We start from the raw sequence: 21,810 nt of genomic DNA, 5'->3' as shown, positions 1-21,810 counted from the left end.
TTTTTGGTGAAAAACGCGAATTTGGTGACACTAAAACCTTTGGCAAATTTGCATCAATTTTGCCAAATTGTTTTAAAAAAAATGATATATTTCCAAAAAACCTAAACTTTTAGTTTCAATATTTTCTAAACTGAATTTTGAGTTTTCAATTCAAAATGACTTTTTGTTTCAAAATTTCCTTTAAAATTATTGAAAAATAAAATTGAAAGTTAAAAAATTCTCAAAAATTGAAACGTTTTGTTTTGGGTCGACTCAAAACAACGTTTTAATTTTTATTATTATTTTTTGATTCACTGAACATTTTAAAACAATGTTGTTTGTTTGGCCCACAATGAAATGTCTTCAATTTTTCATAATTGCCAGTGAACTGAAAAATGCTGTTTGCATAGCTCTACTGTTAATTCCCCCCACACACACACATCTGCCATTTCCATCTTCTCCCCACTTCCTACTCTTTTTCCTGCCTTTTCCCTCCATCTTGTGCCTTCTGTTCAGAGTTTGATATCCATCTCTCCCTCTCTGTCTCATTCTTGGTTACTTAAACATACATGTTGACCTACTCTCACCTCCCCATTTAACCTTCAACCCAGGACTGATCAAAATGGCCACTCAATCTTGTTTTCACTAAGCACTGCTCTGTCTCTGATCTCTCCATCACAGTTTTCTCTTTCTGACCTTCACCTCATCTTCAAGATCACTGCCCTGGCTTCCACTTGACCATGTGAAGTGAGTCTGCTTGTGTGGAACCCATCCTGAAGTTGTAACCTTACATCAACAACTCCAAATGTTTCTTAAATATAAAAAATGATACACATTTTCAGAGGAATGATATTGTAAATGCTAAAAGCGCCTGTTTAGGCTTCATCGGCATCTTTAATTTCAGCCTTTTCAGGGGGTATTTGTAGCACAGGAAAATCCTTATAATTCATTCAAGTGGGACTCTACATGGACGTAAGGATCTGCCCATGCAGGTTGCTTTGTCCCGCTAGGACCACTGCTGGCAGAACAGGGAACCTTTGATTACTTGTGACTGTGTGGAGGTTTGAAATGGAACCCATTGAAGCAGAAATTTATGTGGGTTTTAGGATGAGAGTTGGTATAGCTAGTGAAAGAACCAAAAGTATAAACATTAATTTCTCCTTCATGTGTTTGTTTTTTGTTTTTTTTTTGGTGACCCATAGCTTTATTCTTTTATAATAATTTTATTTATAAATCATTCTCACTGTCTCCCCCATCAAGGTAATCCTGATGCTATATGATAGCTTAAAATACAATACAGTTAAAACATTGTGAAGCGATAATGTAAAAACAGCTAAATAAAGCGAAAAAGAAAATAATCAAACTATCGTGTCTCATAGTCTAAAACCAGAGTCGGTATAGTCCCTTTTGTGAACTACCAGCAGTGATGTACAATGCTGATTTATGTACTCAGATCATACTTTGTTCTCTTCTTTGCTTTTACCTTCAACCAAATAAAGCTTCCTTTCTCAGCATTTCTCAAGCAAAAGTCATCTTAAAGGCTTTTTATAAGGGATGGTGGTATATGCTATCCATACCAATGTCACTAATTTGAGGATACAAAATCAAACTTGCCAATATACGTGAAACATCCATTGAATTGACATGAAATATTCAGTATAATGTGGCAAATTTTTGCAGTTATAATACTGACTCGGGCTTTCTCCCACCTTCCTCTAGCCCTTTTTCAGGCCACCAGCCTTACGCTGCTTGTCAATATGAAATTAGTAGGATTGGTGGCAAAATGACATCTGGGTGTAGCATAAAGGACAGAAACGTTGCTAACAAATTTTACTACTTTTTTATCAAGAAATTTATTGAAGATTCAAATTCAGGATTTTTTAAGTAACACATTAACTCTTTAATGTGGTACACAGTGTGTAGTCTTAATTCCATAAATTTACACTTCAAAACCATTTTAAATCCATGAGTTCAGAACACTATATATTATTACTTTTTAAAATTCTGCATTCCAGTAGCACTGAGAGACCTTGCATTTCACCAAGAGTACTTTGTTTTAAAACATTTTTAACTCTTAAGTCTACACATAACAGTATATTCTGATTTGGGAACATCAGTATTTTACACTTAAAGCTTTGAAATTTGCCTTTCACTTTGCTCTTTTTCCAGCAGTACTTTTGCTATTAAATATGGGTTTAAATCGGAAATCTTTCATCAAACACGCTTACCTGTTTTAAAAAAGGTAAGGATTTCTTGGCATACAAAACAATTATGGATTCAAAGAAATTGCAGAAGAAAAATGCCTGTTAGATCAGGTTCTTTACTCACCCAGTGTCTATAGTACCTTTTCAATTAACAGATGAGCCTGTCTTTCTCCCTATCTATAGTACATTATCAGTATTTTGTACACAATGTGGGAAAAATCTCTTTTGGTGTTTAGTGAAGGAACAGTCTGTAACACAAAATTTGATAAAAGATGGATTTCTGTGGGAAGGCTACCATATAATGGTGATTTATTATGCAACATCAGTTGGTATCAACCCAGTTCCTTCCTGTCTGACTGACTGATCCTCCATCTAAACTATTTGTAAGATATCTACCATAATACTGTGGTATCTGAGTTGGTAAATACGTACCCACTTCAGAAAAATCACCATCACAACTGGCACTAATCAGCACCCCTATTTGCCATCCCAACAGAGGAACCAAGAATTGAGTAGATATGATGACTGAACTATCCACTCACCACCAGAAGTGACTCTTCAGGTCATTGAAAGCAGCAAAGACTCCTGTGGCACCTTATAGATTAACAGACATCTGTTAGTCTATAAGGCGCCACAGGACTCTCTGCTGCTTTTACAGATCCAGACTAACACGGCTACCCCTCTGATACTTCAGGTCATTGGTGAGGTGTGGGTGTGGGAAAGTTTGCTGTACCTGTTCTTTGGACAAAGAGCTTTGGTTACCATGGATGACAAATAGTGTCCTTTCACAGCATGAAATCACTCAAAGTGATTGATTTCTATGAGAGTGAAGAGCTCAAAGAACCTTGTGGGAGGTGGTCAGCACCTCATTGCACCAGATGCTTACTTTGGTCATGATAGCTAAAGTAAGGGGCACGCTGACTAGAATACTTTGCAGTATCCCAGCCAGGAAAGTGATTCAGCCGCTACTGGAGAAAAATCACTGAAGGTTGCAACCCAGCAGTACAGTTTTAAAATAAAACTAAATAATTAAAAGCATCAGAAGTATCCTATTCTACATAATGGAACTAGTTTTTAACAGCTCTGGATAATCTGAAAATGGATATTTTTTTCAAGATTTCTATGAGTTTCCTACAACTCTGATAGATATAAATCCAGCATAGGGAACAGGATATTGTATTTCAGCTTCTTGAGAGATAAAAGAAGGCCAATGACTAATACTGGAAGGAATTGTTAAGAGATGTATTTACTTCTATTTGAGTCTGCTTGTTTAATATGTGTCCCAATTAATTTGTTTTTGTTGTGATGCTATTGAAGAAACCTGCACATTCTTGACCTTTTCTTATAATTATGACCATATTACCCCTTTGAAGCACTGTTTTAATTATGTACTCTGAAAGCTCTATTAAAATATCCATAGTATTGCTGCAGAATCAAAATGTTCATTGTTTTGAGCTCAAGAATATAATCAAATGAGTTGTTTATTGATGTTCTTGGAAGTTGTGACATATATGGTCTGCATTCTTTTTCATACTAATTTTTACAAAATGACTGATTTCACAGATGTATGAGTCATCTCACTAGAAAAAGTTATTATTTATTTATATTATAGTAGCATCCAAAGGCCTCTATCAAATGTCAAGTCCCTGTTGTACAAATAGATATGGTATCAAGCAAAAACAAAAACACCCCCCCCACCCCCCGACCAATAACATGTAACTGTGGTGGTGCTGATAGGTGTGACCGCCAATAAAACATGCTATAATAACTACATAAATTCCCCCCTCCCAACTAGAGAGCCTTTCTGTTATTACTCAACTTGTCAAGTATTGGAATTTTTCATTCAACTGAAAAGCTGCCCAGCCAGCTCTGTTCTATAAACGGAAGCAGAATTGGCACAGATAAGGAGACCAAACCTGCAACTGCAGGGAGTCCTGGTTCATGGGAGCTTTGCCAGTGCTAGTGTGATGTTTACTGCTCATGGTTCAGTGCCTCGTTGCTTTGTGCAGACAGGGACTTGCAGTGATAACTTGAGCCCTACAGGACATTACAATGTCTCAGCCTTTGTGTCTCATCTCAGCTCCTGGGTGAGTCATACTGTATTTTCCTCTCCTTGCACCCGTTTAACAGGAAATCCCAACCCAGATTTCCTCTATTGCTCTAAATAAACACACACTGGTTCTATAGTCTTTGACTTGTTAGCTATCACATGGTACATCTAGAATCCCACAGATGGTGTAGAATAGAGTAGAAAGTCCCACTGAATCTTGGTCTTTTAGTCAAAGGGATGCTGACTGGAAATGATGGCTCTTAAACAAAACAAACAAAATATTGCCGAATACATTACCCAGTACATATTCCTTATTTGATCTTGTGTACTTCTAAGTATAGAATTCTTCCTGCTTAACGAGGTATTGTGTAAAAGCGTCTCCTCTGACATAGCATGCTGATGCTCGGCTTCTGACATGTATGAAGTGGTGTTGCCAACTTTCTACTCCCACAAAACAAGACACCATTCTCACACCCCTTATCCGAGGCTCTGCCCCTACTCACTCCATCCCCCTTCCCTCTGTTGCTCACTTTCCCCACCCTCAATCATTCGCTCATTTTCACCGGGCTGACTCGGGGGCTGGAGTGTGGGAGAGGGTATGGGCTCTGGGCTGGTGGTGTGGGTTCCAGGTGGGACCAGAAATGAGGGGTTCAGAGTGTGGGAGGGAGCTCTGGGCTGGGCCAGGGAACTGGGTGTGAGGGCTGTGGCTGGCGGTGAAGACTCTGGGGTGGGCTGGGGATGAGGGATGTAGGAGAGTGCTCTGGGTTGGGACCAAGGAGTTTGGAGGGTGGGAGGGAGATCAGGGCTGGGGCAGGGTGTGGGATGGGGTCAGGGATGCACGATCCGGTGGCACTTACCTGAAGCAGCTCCTGGAAGCAGCAGCATCTCTCCACTCCGGCTCCTATGCAGAGGTGCAGCCAGGTGGGTCTGCGTGCTGCCCCATCCACAGGCTCCCCACTTGTAGCTCCCTTTGGCTGTGGTTCCTGGCCAATGAGAGCAGCATGCAGAATCCCCATGGCTGCCCCTATGCACGGGAGCTGGAGGAGAAACATGCCGCTGCTTCTGGGAGCCACACAGAGCCACAGCAGGCAGGGAGCCTGTCTTAGAATCATAGACTATCAGGGTTGGAAGGGACCTCAGGAAGTCATCTAGTCCAACCCCCTGCTCAAAGCAGGACCAATCCCCAGACAGATTTTTGCCCCAGATTCCTAAATGGCCCCCTCAAGTATTGAACTCACAACCCTGAGTTTATCAGGCCAATGCTCAAACTACTGAGCTATCCCTCCTCTTGTGGACTCTGCTGTGCTACTGACCGGACTTTTAATAGCCCTATCAGTGGTGCTGACTGGAGCCACCAGAGTCCCTTTTCAACTGGGAAACCCTAGTACGAAGAAGCAAGATGACATCACCACTGTCCTCAAACTTCACTGGCTCTCCATTTGTTTCAGGATCCAGTTCAAAATTGCCCTCTGTAGCCTTGCTGCTCTAACTTATCTTGTGAACATTATCTATTTCTACTCCCCCTCATTCCCTAGGATCTAACACTGCTCTTTTCTCTATCCCTCCCCTCAGTCTGGTGGTTTGAGAGCCTCCACCTCTGCATTTTCTGTCATCTGAAACAGACTTTCACTAATGGAGATTTCATCTAGTCTTAAAGTAGTTAAAACTCCCTCTTCTCTAAAGATGATTCACTCCTGGTCCCTAGCTTCTTAGTGCAAGACAAGCAGAACTCACCAAGCTGTTGAAAGTTTTTGATTCCTAAGGGTCCTGGGAGCAGGATGGACCACAATTCAACCTTCATCAACTGATGATGACGCTTTGCTGTCTTAGTTTAGCTGACTGCAACATTGCAATCAGTTTTGAACTGACCAGTTGTCAAAAGTTCCCCAAAGAAGTAAGCCAATAAAAATGAAAATGTTTGAAAACATTGCCTGAGAAAGTGAATAATAAAAATTAGTGTAAAACTTACCAGCGCCTCAAAGGAGAGACCCCCCAAGCACTGAGAGGAAGTGAAAAGGCCAGTGAAATGATCTATTTAGAAAAACAGAATTAAAGTGCTTTTCTCTGCTCTCTCTTGCCTGTACCTCTTTCTCTACTGTTTACGGTTTGCCTCTTCAACTTTATAGTAACTCTAAAGTGTTTTGCAATACAGTTTGTTGGAAAGATGCCATACAAAATAGTCAGAGCTACAGTAGGCTTTTGATGGGGAAAAAATACAGTACATATTGTGTTGTGAAATTCTTTGTATACTAGGTGAGAGGAGTAACACTGGTGTGGTGGAACCTCAGTTGCCTTAGGATAGTCTGTACAGCAGCAAGTTTATTGACTTTGTAGGGATAAAAACAAAACAAAAATGCATCTTTTATTGCCTGTTTGTTTTTGTAGTTTTATGATGGATTTGAGGTTTTATCAGATTATTGCTACCGTCTATACTATTCTTTTATAGTCATCTGTAACATTGCTTTTTTCGTGTTCTGCCAGGGTCCCCAAGGATGTTCTCGTTCTGTGCAAGCCCTGCTTTGGGATTTTGTATCAGAAGCTCACATTGCTATGGATTGTGGAACAGAGGAATATTTGCAGTTTAGGTTACAGATTAAATTAATCTCTGCTTCAGAGTTCATGTGAACTCATGCACCATGAACAGCAATGTAGGGTTAAGAGTGCTGTCTTTTACATGACACATGAAAGTAGTCCATGGAGTGAAATCTAAGTGTTCTTTAAGTTAAAATAAGACTTTGTATTTATGCATTTTTTGGTATAGACACAGAAAGGATAGGGTTGGATGCAGGAAATGGATTGCCAGCTTGGAAATTTAATGACCAGCTCTTTCCCTGTGACGTGTGTGGAAAAGTTTTTGGCCGACAGCAGACATTGTCCCGACATCTCTCACTGCACACAGGTAAATCAAACACTTTGGCTTTCTCATTTACAGTGTCATGCAAGTTTGTTGCAAGAAAAACATGAGGCAAGTTTCACTGCAAGGAAACACAATGGTGTGGAAAGAGATGTCCTCTGTTCCCTTCACTTGGGATGAAGACAAGTAGAACTGGGCTAAAAATTCAAGGAGCTAACCTAATTCATTATGGCCCAACCATCATCCATTTTAGAAAACAAATGGTCAAATGGGAATTTGTCCAGTTGCCAGGTTCTGATAATATCAAACTACCTTTTGGTTACCACCAATTAAGCAAGCCTGTAAACAGGGCTCTAAAGAGAGGAGGAAAGTTGTATTTTGTTTTGGTTTTGTTTCTATGAACGGCTCTTTAAACTTTAGTGACCAGCAGAAGAGACAGCCCATAGTGTTTCAAATATTAGTTAGCTTCTGGGATGTTCACCTTCATGAACTTTTAGCTCAAGTGAAGGGAGTAGAGGATGACTCTTTTCTACTACACCGTTTTCCATAAAATCAGTGGAGCTAGATCTATTAAAATCAGCTGAAGATCTGACTCGATGCCCACTAGTTTTATACAGAGGATTTGTCTAATCAGATGTTGCAGCCCGTGTATGGTGCACGCTTTTTTGGGAGAATGTCTCAAGCTCAGGCCAAAAGGACAAATGTGTTGAGATGCAATGCACAAATTAATAAGATTAGGAAGCAAGAATGTCAAACGTAGTGCTGAAAAATATTGTTCGTATAATGCTGGTATATATAGTACCACTTAGTATGACCATGCTAGAAAATCCCCAAATGGTGTTTTCTGTGGTTTTGTGATTTTTTGTCTTAGAGAGAAATTCAGAATCTGGCTGTTAGTGCTTGCACCTTGTATTATTGTATTCCAAAAGTGAAGCAGGTTTTCTTAAAGAGGAAAGGTTTTAAGGGCAATTTAATGTTTAATTTTTTTTTAATCAAGTAAATACAAAATAAGACCTGCTGTGTGTGATGACTTTGTCGCCAAGATTTAGAGATGTTAATTTAAAAATTGTGAAGCATCAGAAACTGCTGAGGAGTTTGGTTTGGATTTTGTTTTATTGTTCTTCGAGGGGTTTTGGCTAACTTGCGTTCCGAACTTGACTACCCATACAGATGCTTTTCTACAAGTTTTGGTAAATAAGCATCAAACTCCATAGATAGAAAGATAGATAATATGCACACAACCACCTTCAAGAACGTCAACCCTACAGAAAAAAAAGTGCTAGGTGAAGAAGTGAGTTGCACATTACTGACCTGAATCTATAGTGGCTGAGGGGAAATTCTCAGACCTGCAGTTACACCGGTTTTCCACAACATAAAAAGTTTTGTATTAAACTTCATACAATCCTTAGACCAAATTTCAAAAATACCCTTAAATTAGCTGAAAATGAGTTATCTATATAAATTACTATCGTGAAGCCTGATAACTCTTTTCTAACCTTCTAAATGTGTCAGCCTGGATGATTCTAACATCTGTTCAGACTTTTTAACCCAAGCATATTTGCATATTTGAAATGAAGTTTTTAAAATACCTCACTTAAGACTGATACACACACTCGAGATGATTTGTTTATTTTTCAGAAGAGAGAAAATACAAATGCCATTTGTGCCCCTATGCTGCTAAGTGCCGTGCTAATCTGAACCAGCACCTGACTGTCCATTCTGTGAAGTTAGTGAGTACAGACACTGAGGACATTGTCAGCGCTGTCACTTCTGAAGGCAGTGGAAAGAAGCACCCTTATTATTACAGGTGAGGACCCAGTAGAGGGCCATACACGAGAGACCAGAATCCAAATGTCTTATATGCCTGTCTGCGTGCTAAAGACAGATTATGAGGATGAACCTTTTTTGTTCTAAGGTAGAATGTGACTGAAGTATTTGGCTTAGCCACATCTGACTTTATGTTCAGCAACAAAACCCAGCTGGCTATGTCACGCTTCCAGGCCATGCTAGGCACTTTGAAAGATTGTGCACTTTTTAAATGGCTTTGAAAGGCAGATAGGCCTTTAAATACCTCATGAACTTCTATCACATGTTCAACATACATCTAATAAGTTCCCTTTTACGTATGTGAATTTACTAGTGTGTACACGCATTTGAGGTAATTTATTGTGCCTTCCACTTGATGCAAGTAGTTCAATCATTGCAACTAAAATTTCTGTAATACATATAAACATTTCCTCTATTTGATTTCTCTCTTTGATTGCCTTAGGCAGGTATGTTTTATAATTCAGCTACCTGTGAAGGAATGTTTCTGTATAATAAAGAAGGCCAAAATTATGGAGGTGAGAATAGGAGCATTAGGAAAACTCATGGTGATAAAAGAATGATACAGATACAATTGTGTTGCTCAGGCATTTATTACTGACGTAAGCACTATCACATGTTCTTCAAGCTTTGATATGAACGCTAGTGTACATATAGATTACAAAATCAGTCTTATTTCAATCTAAGTGGTGGGAACAGATTTAATTACAGTCACAGAAATCAGAAATACACGAGCCCTGTTAGATTATCTCATCCATCCCTCTGCAAGTACAAGACTGTTTTCAGTGTTCTGGCTTTGTTTAAAATATTAATGCCTTAATTAAAACAAGAGGAAGACAGTAAAGAAAGTTAAACTATAAGTTCCTTTCTATTACCTCTGAACATCATTGTTGTTATCTGCTGGTTGTAAAATTTGCATCAGTGCTCATTATTTGCATAGGTGATAATTGCTTTTGTCCAGTCAAGTAGAAGGAATCCCTGATTTCATTTTTGCTTGCTTGTACTCTGAAAGTCAGGCAGTTCTGCAGGAGATCCTGATCTGACATGGAACTGTTTCCAGGGCTTGAGAATGGCTCCTGGAGAGTGCAGCAAGCTATCAGTTTGTCAGTATACCAGCCCTCCTAAACATCTTGGCAAGACTGCAGCACATCTTATTGCCCGAAGGATTCAGCTAGGTGATGTGCAGCATCTGGAATCCGTAGTTTTTAATTAACTTTATGATTATTTAGCATCATTATAGCATGTTTGGGATTGTTGCATTGGGCCTCCCTTTAATCAGGTTGGCATGGCCCTCAGTTCAGCCGGCAAAAGAATTTCTCATTGAAAATTCAACAGTAGAGAAGAGATTAGTGAAGCAAGAGTTTTCTTATGAAAATAAGTAGAAGCTTTGTACATTTGTTATGGGTTTTTTTTTAATGTTTCTTATTCTTTTTCTCTTTAATTCCCTTCTGTCTGCAGCTGTCATGTATGTGGATTTGAGACAGAGATGAATGTCCAGTTTGTCAGTCATATGTCCCTTCACGTGGATAAAGAGCAGTGGATGTTTTCTATTTGCTGCACAGCTTGCGATTTTGTCACCATGGAAGAGTCAGATATGAAGGCTCATGTCAGCACCAAGCACACAGGTGACAATACAGCACTTTCTGCTCCTGTGATCTCTCTTCTCCCCCCCATTTTTCAGTGCAATCATTCACACTTCTATCAACACTCCTTTCCTCAGCTGAAATTCTTACTAATTATGGTCATGACCCCACAAAGTTGAGAAGTCTGCTTGGGGAGATCACTTTGCAGTCAGGGGGCATAAATAAAGGACTTCTATGAAGTTAAAGTTGTCAAGATCACAGGTTATTGGTTTACTTATTATTTATTTGTTTACTGGTTTATTAAAATGTAATTTGATTTCAGTAGCTGTATGGTGATTTCTGGGTGTTACACTCTTGCAATCTGGGGCATGTAGTTAATATACTAAAATTGTACTGAGTTGTGCCAATATTTGGAGTTTGTTCCCCACTTTGTTGCTAGAGCTTTGATCAACTGTTGTTTTACTGTCCCAACATCATATTAAATAATTGAACAGGTCATGCTTTTGACTTCTGTGTGTCTCTGGTTCTGTTCACTTACCAGCAGAAGAAAAGAACTTATACATTACCTCTGATTAATGACAATATTCAAATAAACCACATATGTTTATTCCAACTAATGAAGCCTGGCATAATATAAGGAGAGGAAAATTAGAAAACTCTTAATTTCTCTCTCAGTATCACCCATCATAAGGATTTTGTCATCAGAAACTAGCTGACAATTTTGTAGACAGTTATATTAGGGAGAATGAATTCAGCTGTCTCTTCCATCACTGTATTGGCTTTGCAGTTCTACGAGGAGTACAGCTGGATTTTTTTCCCTTCAACTTGCAGATAGATGCACTTCATATTTCTATTGTTGCATTAAGTCAATGAAAGTCCACAGAGGGTTCTGTGCTGATGCAAAGTACTGATATGATTCCCATCTTCATAGTATCTGAACACCTCTCAAACATTATGAATTTATCCTCACAAAACCCTTATAATTATCCCCCTTTTACAGATGAGGCAAATGGAGATTGTCATCCAAGGTCACATGGAAAGTCTGTGGCAGTGCTGGGAATTGAACCCAGATCTGCTGAGTCCCATTCTAGTGTCTTAAGGATTGGAGCCTTTGTTGATGAAATTAAACACTATGACTTGAAAGTATGCTGAAAGCATATATATTGTTGACGAAGAAGGTGCCTTCAAACACTCACTGTTCTGACCAGACAACCCGTAAAGTGTACAGTTTTAGCTCTGCACAAGTGATGTGTGAAACCTTCATTAATTAGTGGGAGATGAGTTCCTAATGTGCTGTGTCCAGTGCTGAAAAATATACCTTAAAAACGTTAAATATTGAAAAGCTGTATTTAAAATATATGCATGCGGTAAGCACAAGTAACTTTGCTTGTATCCATTATTCTTCTATATAAGCCTGCATTTATTCCTAGGGCTTTACTGCTGATGTCATAAATGGTAGGAGTGTACCATTCTCAATTTAGAAATCAGCAAAGACTTTCTGGAGATTTATATGCTTCTACACCTTCTGGAATCAGCTATCCTGTGCAGTAGTCTTTGTGTTAAAAGCTCATATCATTTTAGAGTCAGAATTAGGAAATGCCTCTGTTACACATTTTTGTTCTCTAAGGAGATCAATGACCCATAGAGCAAGTTTTCACTCTTTCACGTCTTCCTTCCCCTGCTTCCTCTACGTTTCCAATAATACTGTAGCCATTTGGACCCATATTTTAAAAACTTGAGGCCCAAGACCGGTGTGCAAATAGGTTTGGGTAAATGCAGATAGGTAGGTAATTAGCCATTTTGGCATATTTGCCCAATTTGTGCATACAATTTCTGCAATATGCAGATGACAAATTACACCTGCATTTTTGTACGAGAACTAAGGGCTTCCATTTTTTAAAATGAAGCCCATAAAACAAATCCAACATGGTGTTTCTGCAAACCTTTGTAGAACTTAAGAAATGCGAACTCAGAAATTGCCTTATGCATCCATATGCATCTCTAAGTGTTTTCTGTGAACACTGGTTATAGGTACTTATTTTTAGTTATATATTTTATGGTCAATCACTGCAGCATTTCATCGAAAACTTAATCTGTATTGGGTGAAGCTGGAGAGGAGTATCCTAGTAAATTTAAATGTGGCAGGGTTTCAGGGGAAACTCACACCCGAAGGATGGCCTCTTTAACGTACCTTGTTTTAAAAAATAATTTCAGATCTCATCCATAAATTATGTTTCCAGAGTGCATATCCAAGAGTCAGAATTTGGCATCTCTGCATTCTGCAGGTCTTTGTTCTGTGTGAAAATGAAGCACATTTCTTTATGGAGTCATTGTGCTTTGAACTTTCTGTTTTGGGTTCAGTAAGTGATGCTCATGGCACAGATGTTAAGAAGGCTTTCATTTTACACAGATGTGCTTTATTCTGGGCTTGATTTCCAGTTAAATGGAATCACCATTTTACCCCTAAGAGAAACAATGGTGTAAATTGAACAGTTTGTTTTAGACAGATATAAAAGATAATAAAGCAGTTGAAAAGGCAAAGAATAAAACTTTGGACAGGACCATGAGTTTTTCTGTCTGGTTCTTTTATTTTTTGTTTTAAATATTTCAAGTATTGGATATCAAATCCAGTTTTACAAATATTTGTGTATTTTGTTGTCTTCTGATGACTCTTTATCTTAAAAAATATTTTCCATTCATCATATTGAATTCAGCTATTTAGCTGCTGATTGAGAAGACTCTGATCCTCGTATTTAACCTAACTCTGACTTAATGAAACTACTCATCCGTTTAGAGTTAAGCCTGTCCATTAGTGTTTGCAGGATACAGACTTTAGTTAAGAAATCTTATCACATATTAGGATTAGGATTTTAGTTAGGTTTTGCTTTTTATGCAACTGATTAGACTGAGTCATAAACAGGTTCAATAATTTGCCTATTGCCAAATAAGGTTCATTGCAGATTATTACCCAAATCTTCTTTGCTCCCAGTCCAATGCTACAACATCTAGACAACCTAATCTCCAGACTTAACTAGCATGTATTGCTCTTCTGAATTGGCGCCCTTTGGAATGTTATGTGCTTATTGTACACACATGAAATCCCTGACTGATTCGAACTCTATATCCAGTTGAGTGAAGTCTGTGTGTATGTTTGCTTTTTCCTAAAATTAGTTTTTCCCCATTAAAAGATTCTAATGATAACCAATCCTTAAGAGAAGACTACTAAGTTCATGCATCCAGTAACACGGAAGTCTTCTATAAACTCCATCTTTATAACACAAACTATTACACAGCTGTCAACAACCCAAATTTATCTCAAATGTAGTTTGTTGTGCTATGTAATAGATGACAATGGTACTTTTAGTTTTAAGTGCACTAGCACCTAAGCAGAGAGGATCAAATTTTTACAGGTATGTAGGCACCTAAAGATGAAGATGAAATCAATGGGAGTAAGACACCTAAGCACTTCTGGAAATGGAAAGGTGCTTATCTGAATATACAGGGAGCCTGCAGAAGGGAGGCAATGTAGCCATGATGCTTAAGAACAAATTGATTTATACTAAACAAGCTCACCTGTGAGTTCAAAATAACTTTGCTTCTCTTTTTAACACAAGTCACTTTTTTTGAACCTATGAACACATAGGATAGGATAACTGGAAATCTATCACAGAGGTTGAGTTTTTCCCCTTATACTAATGAGCAAGTGGACTTTATTCTTGTTTTTCAGGTGAAGAGCGGAAAACACTCAGTGAATCAAACAGCCCTTCTTCGTCATCTCTGTCAGCACTTAGTGATTCTGCCAATAGCAAAGAAGATGCAGACGTTACCCAAAAACCCAAGGGTTCAAATAACCTACTAGTAATTTCCGTAGTGCCTGGTAGCCAGACCTTACTGAACACTGAAGAGAAATCGGAGAAAGGTAAAAGCTGGTTAAACAGACAGACTCCTTTCTTCCAAGCAAGGGAACTGGATGGAACTTGGGTAATATGTGTCTGTATTTTCATTTTTCAGGTTTTGAATGTGTTTTCTGTAACTTTGTCTGCAAAACAAAAAACATGTTTGAGCGCCATTTGCAAATCCACCTGATTACACGGATGTTTGAGTGTGACGTGTGCCATAAGTTCATGAAGACACCTGAGCAATTATTGGAGCACAAGAAATGCCACACTGTCCCCACCGGTGGGCTCAAGTAAGGAAAGCAAGTACACAAACTTTTACTGTGTTAAGCATCTCCAGTACTGTGTGGGGATAGGTAATAAAGGAAATAATTTAGAAGGGGTTAGTTAATGTCTGATGATCCAAAGTCAGGGCTACCATTTTTATCTTTAATTGGGTAACATAGCCCCAGCCCTTTCAGTTGAATGTAGTTAAATTTATTATATTATTATTATTATTTATTTATGTATTTATTTATTATGTGTGTTACCATAGTGCCTAAAAGCCCTAGTCATGGACCAGGATGCCAATGTGGTAGGCATTGTACAAACACAGTCCCTGCCCCGCAGAGCTTACAATCTAAATATAAGACAAGAGACAACAACTGGAGAAAGACAAGACAGACAGAGGAGTACAAGGAAACAGTGAACCAGTGTTGGACATGATGGTAGGCTGTGGTCTCACACACCAGCAGCCTAATTGTTGCCAAGTGTATTGTAGGTATGATGGCAAAGGATAGTTTAGAACCAACCACTGGGTTTGAAAGCAGTGGTCAGTGGATGCCACAAATGTAATGGGAGACAAAATTATTCCACTTAGTTTGCAGCCTGCCTTTCAAAGGAAAAGTGAAAAAGAAAAATAATCTAAAAACCAAAGGCTTTTACCCTGAGGCTAGCTCAGATACAGTCTGCAAGCTTTTCTTTATGTAACAAAGTATAAAGTCATTCTAACTTTCCCAATTACAGCCTTTTTCAGTTCCTAATGCAAAGGCAATCTTCACCAGTAATCATGCATGTTTTTGTTTTCAAAATGGAAAAGATTTTTGTATCCCAAGACTCTGTATCCCTAATTTTTGTTCCTTTTTAAAGTTTTTTTGGGAGAGTGGGAAGAAGTGGATGTTCTCATAGTGAATACACAGAGCCTCTGTTTTTTTCCCTGTTAATACCTGAAGAAATGTCCCTTTTACAAATGCAGGTGAATAACATAAGCAGATATTCTCCAGTGTTTTGGTTTGGGTTTTTTCCCTCTCCAAGTATCTTTTCAGTTCTGGGTAATTTTTGTTGTCCTCTCTAGCTGCATGAGTATTGAATACATTGATGTGTCAGTATTTTTTGTTTCATATTATTAATTTTGTGTTCTCTATTGTAAAAATACAGAATCTGTAAATGTAACAAGAAAGGAAGTAGTTTAGCTGTACGTTTGTATTCATGTTCCCTCAGTTATTTCTTAGACTATAATATTGTTTTTCAATTATAGGCTAGTCACAGGCTTTAATAATTAATTTATAAATTATAAGGTGACCACTAACAAATACTGTATATACTCAGTTATAAGCTGGTTCGATTATAAGCTGACCCCCACAAGATGGATAAATAAAAATGGAAAATTTTTATGACCCGTTCATAAGCCAACCCTATAATTCAGGAGTCAGCAAACTTTTTGGCTCCCAGGCCATCAGGATAAGCCGCTGATGGACCGAGTTGGTTTGTTTACCTCAAGCATCTGCAGGCACAGAGGTAAACCTAAGTAAACAAAGTGTCCCAGCATGCCAGCTGCTTACCCCGACGGGCCGGGACAGCAACTGGTGCAGAAATTTTTGCGAGGAAGAGAAGCTGGGGGTCAGGGGAGTAACCCCTGTGACCACCCACCCCACATGACCCCACCCCTAGCTGGGGACCCCCACACTCTCCCCCCCCATCCCTTCCCACCTTATCTGGGGAGGACCAGGGGAGGATATCTCTGGCCTGGTTGGAGCTGCTCTGGCAGGGGGGCTGCGCAGCCACAGGCTGCTCTGGTGGGCCAGACCGGGCGGCACGGCCGCAGCATATTCCAGCAGGCGGGGCCAGGCAGCACAGCCACAGCCTGCTCTGGTGGGTGGGGCCAAGGGGCACGGCTGCAGCCTGCTAGCCCCGGAGCTGCAGCTGCTTTGGAGGCTGCGGAGAGAGCAGCGTGGCCAGAAGCAGAGAGACTCTGGACCCGCCTCTTCCTTTTTGGCTGTGCTGCCTCTCCTTGCTCCCTCTGTTGGGGGCAGGGGCTGTGTCCCACCTCTCCCTCTATACCTGTTCATAAGCCGACCCCCTTCTCTGGTGCTTCCCTTTTTTACGAAAAAAAATTGGCTTATGAACGAGTATATATGGTACTTTCAAAATATCCTGATATCCTCCGCTAATACAGCAGTTTCTTTAATCATTTAAGTGGATTAACTTGCTTGAAAAGATATTGGTAATGAGTCAGAAAAAAAACTTTGTCTTTGCTTGAGCTGCAATTGAGAGACAAGGCAGTGGTCACAGAAATGTCCTTACAGTGTAACAGACTGTAAGTGTCTAAATTACTTTTCTGTGATAGAACTACTTGTGCTGTATTTCCTGTTCATAATGTAGATAATACAATTTTTGTGCATAGCTGAGGACATTGAAAGAGTTTCAGAATTGTCCAGGAAAAAGTACAGATTTATGTAGGCGTGTCTGAGTTGGGCATGGGTTACTGCATTAAATTGCAATTTGTCTGTTCCTTTTACCAATCTTCCTTTTAAGAAACCTTCATTAGTTTTAAGAAATAAGCATTGTCCTTTGAGAATTGTCTGTATAGACCCCTATTTCTAGAGTGCACACAAACCTTTGTGTCAAAGCTGGAACACTCAGGCAAATAGTGACTGTTGGGTATGCATGCATGCCCCCTCCTGGAGCTAAACATTCGATGTGATGTTATATAAGGACTCACGTCCCATTCCTCTGTTTGTTCCAGCCACTTCAGGCAGTAAGGTTAGAACTGTTTCAACCGTAAGGTTCAACACACAACCACTCCCTGCATCCCTCTTTTTGTTGTATTTGTTGACCAGATTAATGTTAGTGTATTGTAAATGTTACATTAATACTTTTCTGGTTTAGTTTTCATTAGCGATAAGGTACACCATTTTTAGTTTAGCTAAATCTGTGCATTGCGCATTTTGGTGGATTGGTTCCATCTGCCAATCAAACCCTTGTATCAAGCTCAATAGTTCCATCAGTCAGGGGTCTGTATTTGATTCTGATGTGATGACTGAATCTGGGAAGAAAACCAGATTTAGACAGTATGCATCTTGCAAGAACACGACATCTGTCTCGGCTGCACATACCAGTTGCCTTTTGTCCCTGGGTGTAATCTATGCTGAATCTATTCTCTGTGCCAGGAAAGACCGCGAATCTTGACTCAAGTGTTCCTGATGTAAGGAGCTTTGAAGGTTTCTCAGGTTAGCTCTGACATATGAGGTGGGCGAGGTAATATCTTTTATTGGACCAACTTCTGACAGAGAGAGACAAGCTACATACTGCATACTTCAGGCTAGCTCTGGCAGTCCAGCTAAGTTATCTCCTTGTCCTTCTTCAGTTACACAATATAGAGGCAAGTTGAGAGCTGAATCTGATAAAAAGCTTTGTTCTGAAGGCATTCAAGAAACCCAAAGAGATCTAAATATCAAATAGGTTTGTACTTTTCTGCTTCTTGTTCAACACCGAGGATGGAGCGAAAGATGAGGAAAATCATTATTCCTCCAGTTTTCATCCAGAAAGAAATCTTAAGATTCCGATCCAAAGAGGAGTCAGCACCAAGAAAGGGACGTATGAGTGCTGCCTTGACATCAGAATCCTTGGTTCTAGTACAGTTAATTGCTTTGGCATCGTCATTGCAAGGCTGCTTTTTTGGATCAGCATATTTTTATGGACCAAGAATATTGATTGGTTGCTACTATCCATCTGTCTTTTTGTTAGTCATCATCTTCCTCCCTATGTTTAAAGGTGACTTGGTTAGATAAAATTAAACTTGTGTATGCCTCCTAGATTTTTTATTGTAGATTTAACAAGTCTATGGAAGAGATGGTATCTGCTCAGCGATTGTGCTAAATGGAATATATTTTCTGTGTATCTGTAAGGCTGCTACCTGGAGCTCTAGTCATACTTTTACTTAGCATTACTCTTTATAGCTTGACATGCAGATCTAAGACAAGTTTGGGAGAGCAGTTCTGCAATCTTAATTTAATTAATATACTTCAGAGCCACTGCAAACAGCTACCTTCTCCAGCCTCCTCTCAAATACAGTGCACATGGTAAATAGAGTCAAAACTCACCCACTTTCTTTGGTTTGGTTTTATTGATGAAGAAATTAACTATCGCAATGTTTAAACCAACCTTCAGCCACATAGGGTTGTTCCTCTCTCCTGATTTACTCAGCCCACAACCTAGATCTTCCCTTTATAGTGAACCACCACCACCTCCCTAATATCCAGGTGGACTAATGAGTCACTTGCTTCAATGAGTCAGCAGAACCCACTCAATTTTCCCCAGCAGTATCAAGATCTGCCAACAAGGAGGAGTATTTCAGGCAAACACTGCCAGCCACTTTTACCCATCTCTTTTGAGTTAGTGCTGCTAATTAATTTCCCAATTACAGACACTACGCAAATGAGGTAGCTTACTTACCAGAAATTGTAGTTCTTTGCATAGATTGTATAGACCTACCTTTTACCCCACTTCTTTTTAGTCCTTTTATCAAAGATTTTGAGTAAGTGGAAGGAAGTGAAGGGAGTGGAGCTGTGGCATTCAGTTTCACAAGGGAGCCTACGCTTGGTGCCAGTTGTTACTGACTTCAGTGTGTTCTGCATTGAGTTTTGTCTTCAGTGCCAGGGGTGGGGATCAGTACAATCTACTTGAAAAAAAAGCTACAGTTACTAGTAAGTTACCTTTTCGTTTGTGTGGTAAACAGAGTAAGTACTGACTGAACTTCCCACTAACAAACCAACTTTCTGTTGTTTCTTTTAGTACACTGTCAGTTTATCCTTGAAAGCTATTTTAAAGGAATTCCCGACATTCTCTTTCTGTGTGTGTTTGGTTTTGTGCATGCCAAGTTTATTCTTACTTTACACAAGTGGACATTCATACATTTCTGCACAAACTCCCTTTCCATTAAGAGATGAAGTAAGATTAAACACCCACTTTTGTGGGATGAATCAGTGTTTTCCTAGGATTAAGTTAGCCCTGCTGCAGTAAATCATCCTGCTCATACATTTTTATTCTAGAGGCATAGGCTAAGAAGAGCAAAATATACTAAAATGAACTGAAAAATAATTTTGTTTGCCCTGTATTTAGACTCAAATGGATTGAATGAGAAGCTAAATCAAGAATGTCAATGGGTAGAAAAAGGTGAAAAAATTCTATTCAGAACTGACTGTCGGTCTTTTCTTTGGTTTTGTTCTTTTGATAGGTGCCCATTCTGCATTTACTCCACTAATCGCCCTGCAGCAATGGAATGCCACCTGAAGACCCACTACAAGATGGAGTACAAGTGTCGGATCTGCCAGACAGTGAAAGCAAATCAGCTGGAGCTAGAAATGCACATCCGGGAACATCGTCTTGGTAACCATTACAAGTGTGACCAGTGTGGCTATCTTTCAAAGACAGCCAACAAGCTGATAGAGCATGTGCGTGTCCATACTGGGGAGCGCCCTTTTCACTGTGACCAGTGCAGCTACAGCTGCAAACGCAAAGACAATCTCAACTTGCACAAGAAACTGAAGCATGCTCCACGCCAGACTTTCAGCTGTGATGAGTGCCTGTTCAAGACCACCCACCCTTTTGTCTTCAGCCGCCACGTGAAGAAGCACCAGAATGGGGACTGCCCCGAAGAAGAGAAGAAGGGCCAGTATTCAACCTCTAAGCAAGCCAGCCCTCTCCTAACAGTCAATAGCTCTAGGAACCTCTTGTCACCCCTCTCAGTCATGTCTGCCTCCCAGGCTCTGCAAACGGTGGCCATGTCAGCTGCACACAGCAGTGGAGCAGAGCCAAACTTGGGAGTGAAGGCCTTGGCCATAAATGGCACCTCTTTGTGCTTTGATAAATACTGGAACTCTGATTTTGCCCATCTCATTCCCTTAACAACGTTTTTCCCCAAGAACCACTTTGATCTCACGTTCCATCCACCCAGACCTCAGACTGCACCTCTAGGTGGCACCTCACCTAAACACTCCTTCCTCGCCTACCTTGGACTAACAGAAAGGGCAGAAACTGTCTGAGGACAGTTACATTCTGTACCAAAAATACCCCAACAAACCCAGCAGGTATACATTGCTGCAAAACCTAGACTGAAGAGGTATGAACACTTGTACTATATATCATTAGTAAGATTTAGAAAATGGCTCTGTGTGTATACTTATTGCATTGACCTGAAAGCTGCTTTATTAAATCTTCAGAGAGGTGAACCTACTGCATACTTCTACCTTCAGAGGCATGTTCCCAATACTCTTATCTAAGAAACAATTTTGTCTTGTTAAGCTGAACAAGAGTGTCCTTAATGGCAATCAGCACTTGTAAGATTACATATTGATGCATTTTATTTTTGGTTTGTGTGTGAGTGTGAATGTGTGAAAGAGAACTTGTCTGTAGTGTGCCATGACATTGCTTTTGCACATCCTTTGTATTGGCTTATTTAATAATTATTTTTTTAAAATGCCCTTTTCATTTGCTTTCCTCCTTCCTTCTGTTTCCCCCAACCCTCATTTTCATTTTAGAATTTTGTAACTCTGTGATTGTTAAGAAGAGCAATGCTTGGTTCAGTGAGGATTGGTATATTGGCTCAGTGCTGTTTGCAGTTTTCTATCGTGTGTTTGGTGCCTTGTCCTCAGATCATCAGTTGTAAAGATTTGAGGATTAAGGTGGAACAGATCTGGAAGAAATTACTTTCAGCACTGTAAAATGAGAGTGTGAAATTGAAGTGTGTGTGTGTATACATATACATGCCTGTAGTGTGTGCATTATGTATACACACATTCACAGGGCCAGATCCTTTACTGTTACGCTGGTGTAACTAAGATCAGAGTCTGGCCCATAGTGTACATCTTTTGTTTTAGAAGGGCATATATATATAGATATATCTATACTGTATTAATGCAGTGGTTACCTTTAGTTTGCAGGAACAACTTGTATAACTAGAATTCTATGGTGGTTAAATCCAGCAAAGGGGATTAAAAAAAAAAAGGATATGGATAAATTCTGGGTATAAATACTCAGACTAAAAAAGGCAGTTTTGCACAGTGCTTTAGTCTTGCACTAGTTTGTTCCTCACTTGCAAAAAAAAAAAAAAAGGAAGAAAACATTTCTTTTACAGGATGAAGTAATATCAGATTGTATGTTT

At 39.5% G+C, this 21,810-nt stretch overlaps 1 protein-coding gene across 1 annotated transcript in view; it reads left to right on the top strand.

Annotated features, from left to right (window-relative positions):
• Positions 1-21,769, top strand: part of ZNF827 (zinc finger protein 827) — a 133,296-nt gene extending 111,527 nt beyond the window's left edge. Inside the window, exons 9-14 of the mRNA XM_032764889.2 lie at positions 6,995-7,132; positions 8,726-8,894; positions 10,370-10,536; positions 14,222-14,413; positions 14,506-14,683; positions 19,885-21,769. Of these exons, the coding sequence (XP_032620780.1) occupies positions 6,995-7,132; positions 8,726-8,894; positions 10,370-10,536; positions 14,222-14,413; positions 14,506-14,683; positions 19,885-20,692 (1,652 nt within the window). The 3' untranslated portion in view covers positions 20,693-21,769. The remainder of the gene's footprint in view (positions 1-6,994; positions 7,133-8,725; positions 8,895-10,369; positions 10,537-14,221; positions 14,414-14,505; positions 14,684-19,884) is intronic.
• The last annotated feature ends 41 nt before the right edge of the window (positions 21,770-21,810 follow it).

Source organism: Chelonoidis abingdonii, chromosome 5, assembly GCF_003597395.2.
Source record: "Chelonoidis abingdonii isolate Lonesome George chromosome 5, CheloAbing_2.0, whole genome shotgun sequence".
Classification (NCBI taxonomy): domain Eukaryota; kingdom Metazoa; phylum Chordata; order Testudines; family Testudinidae; genus Chelonoidis; species Chelonoidis abingdonii.
The sequence above is the reverse complement of the archived record's forward strand: the minus strand, read 5'-3'. Positions and strand labels throughout refer to the sequence as shown.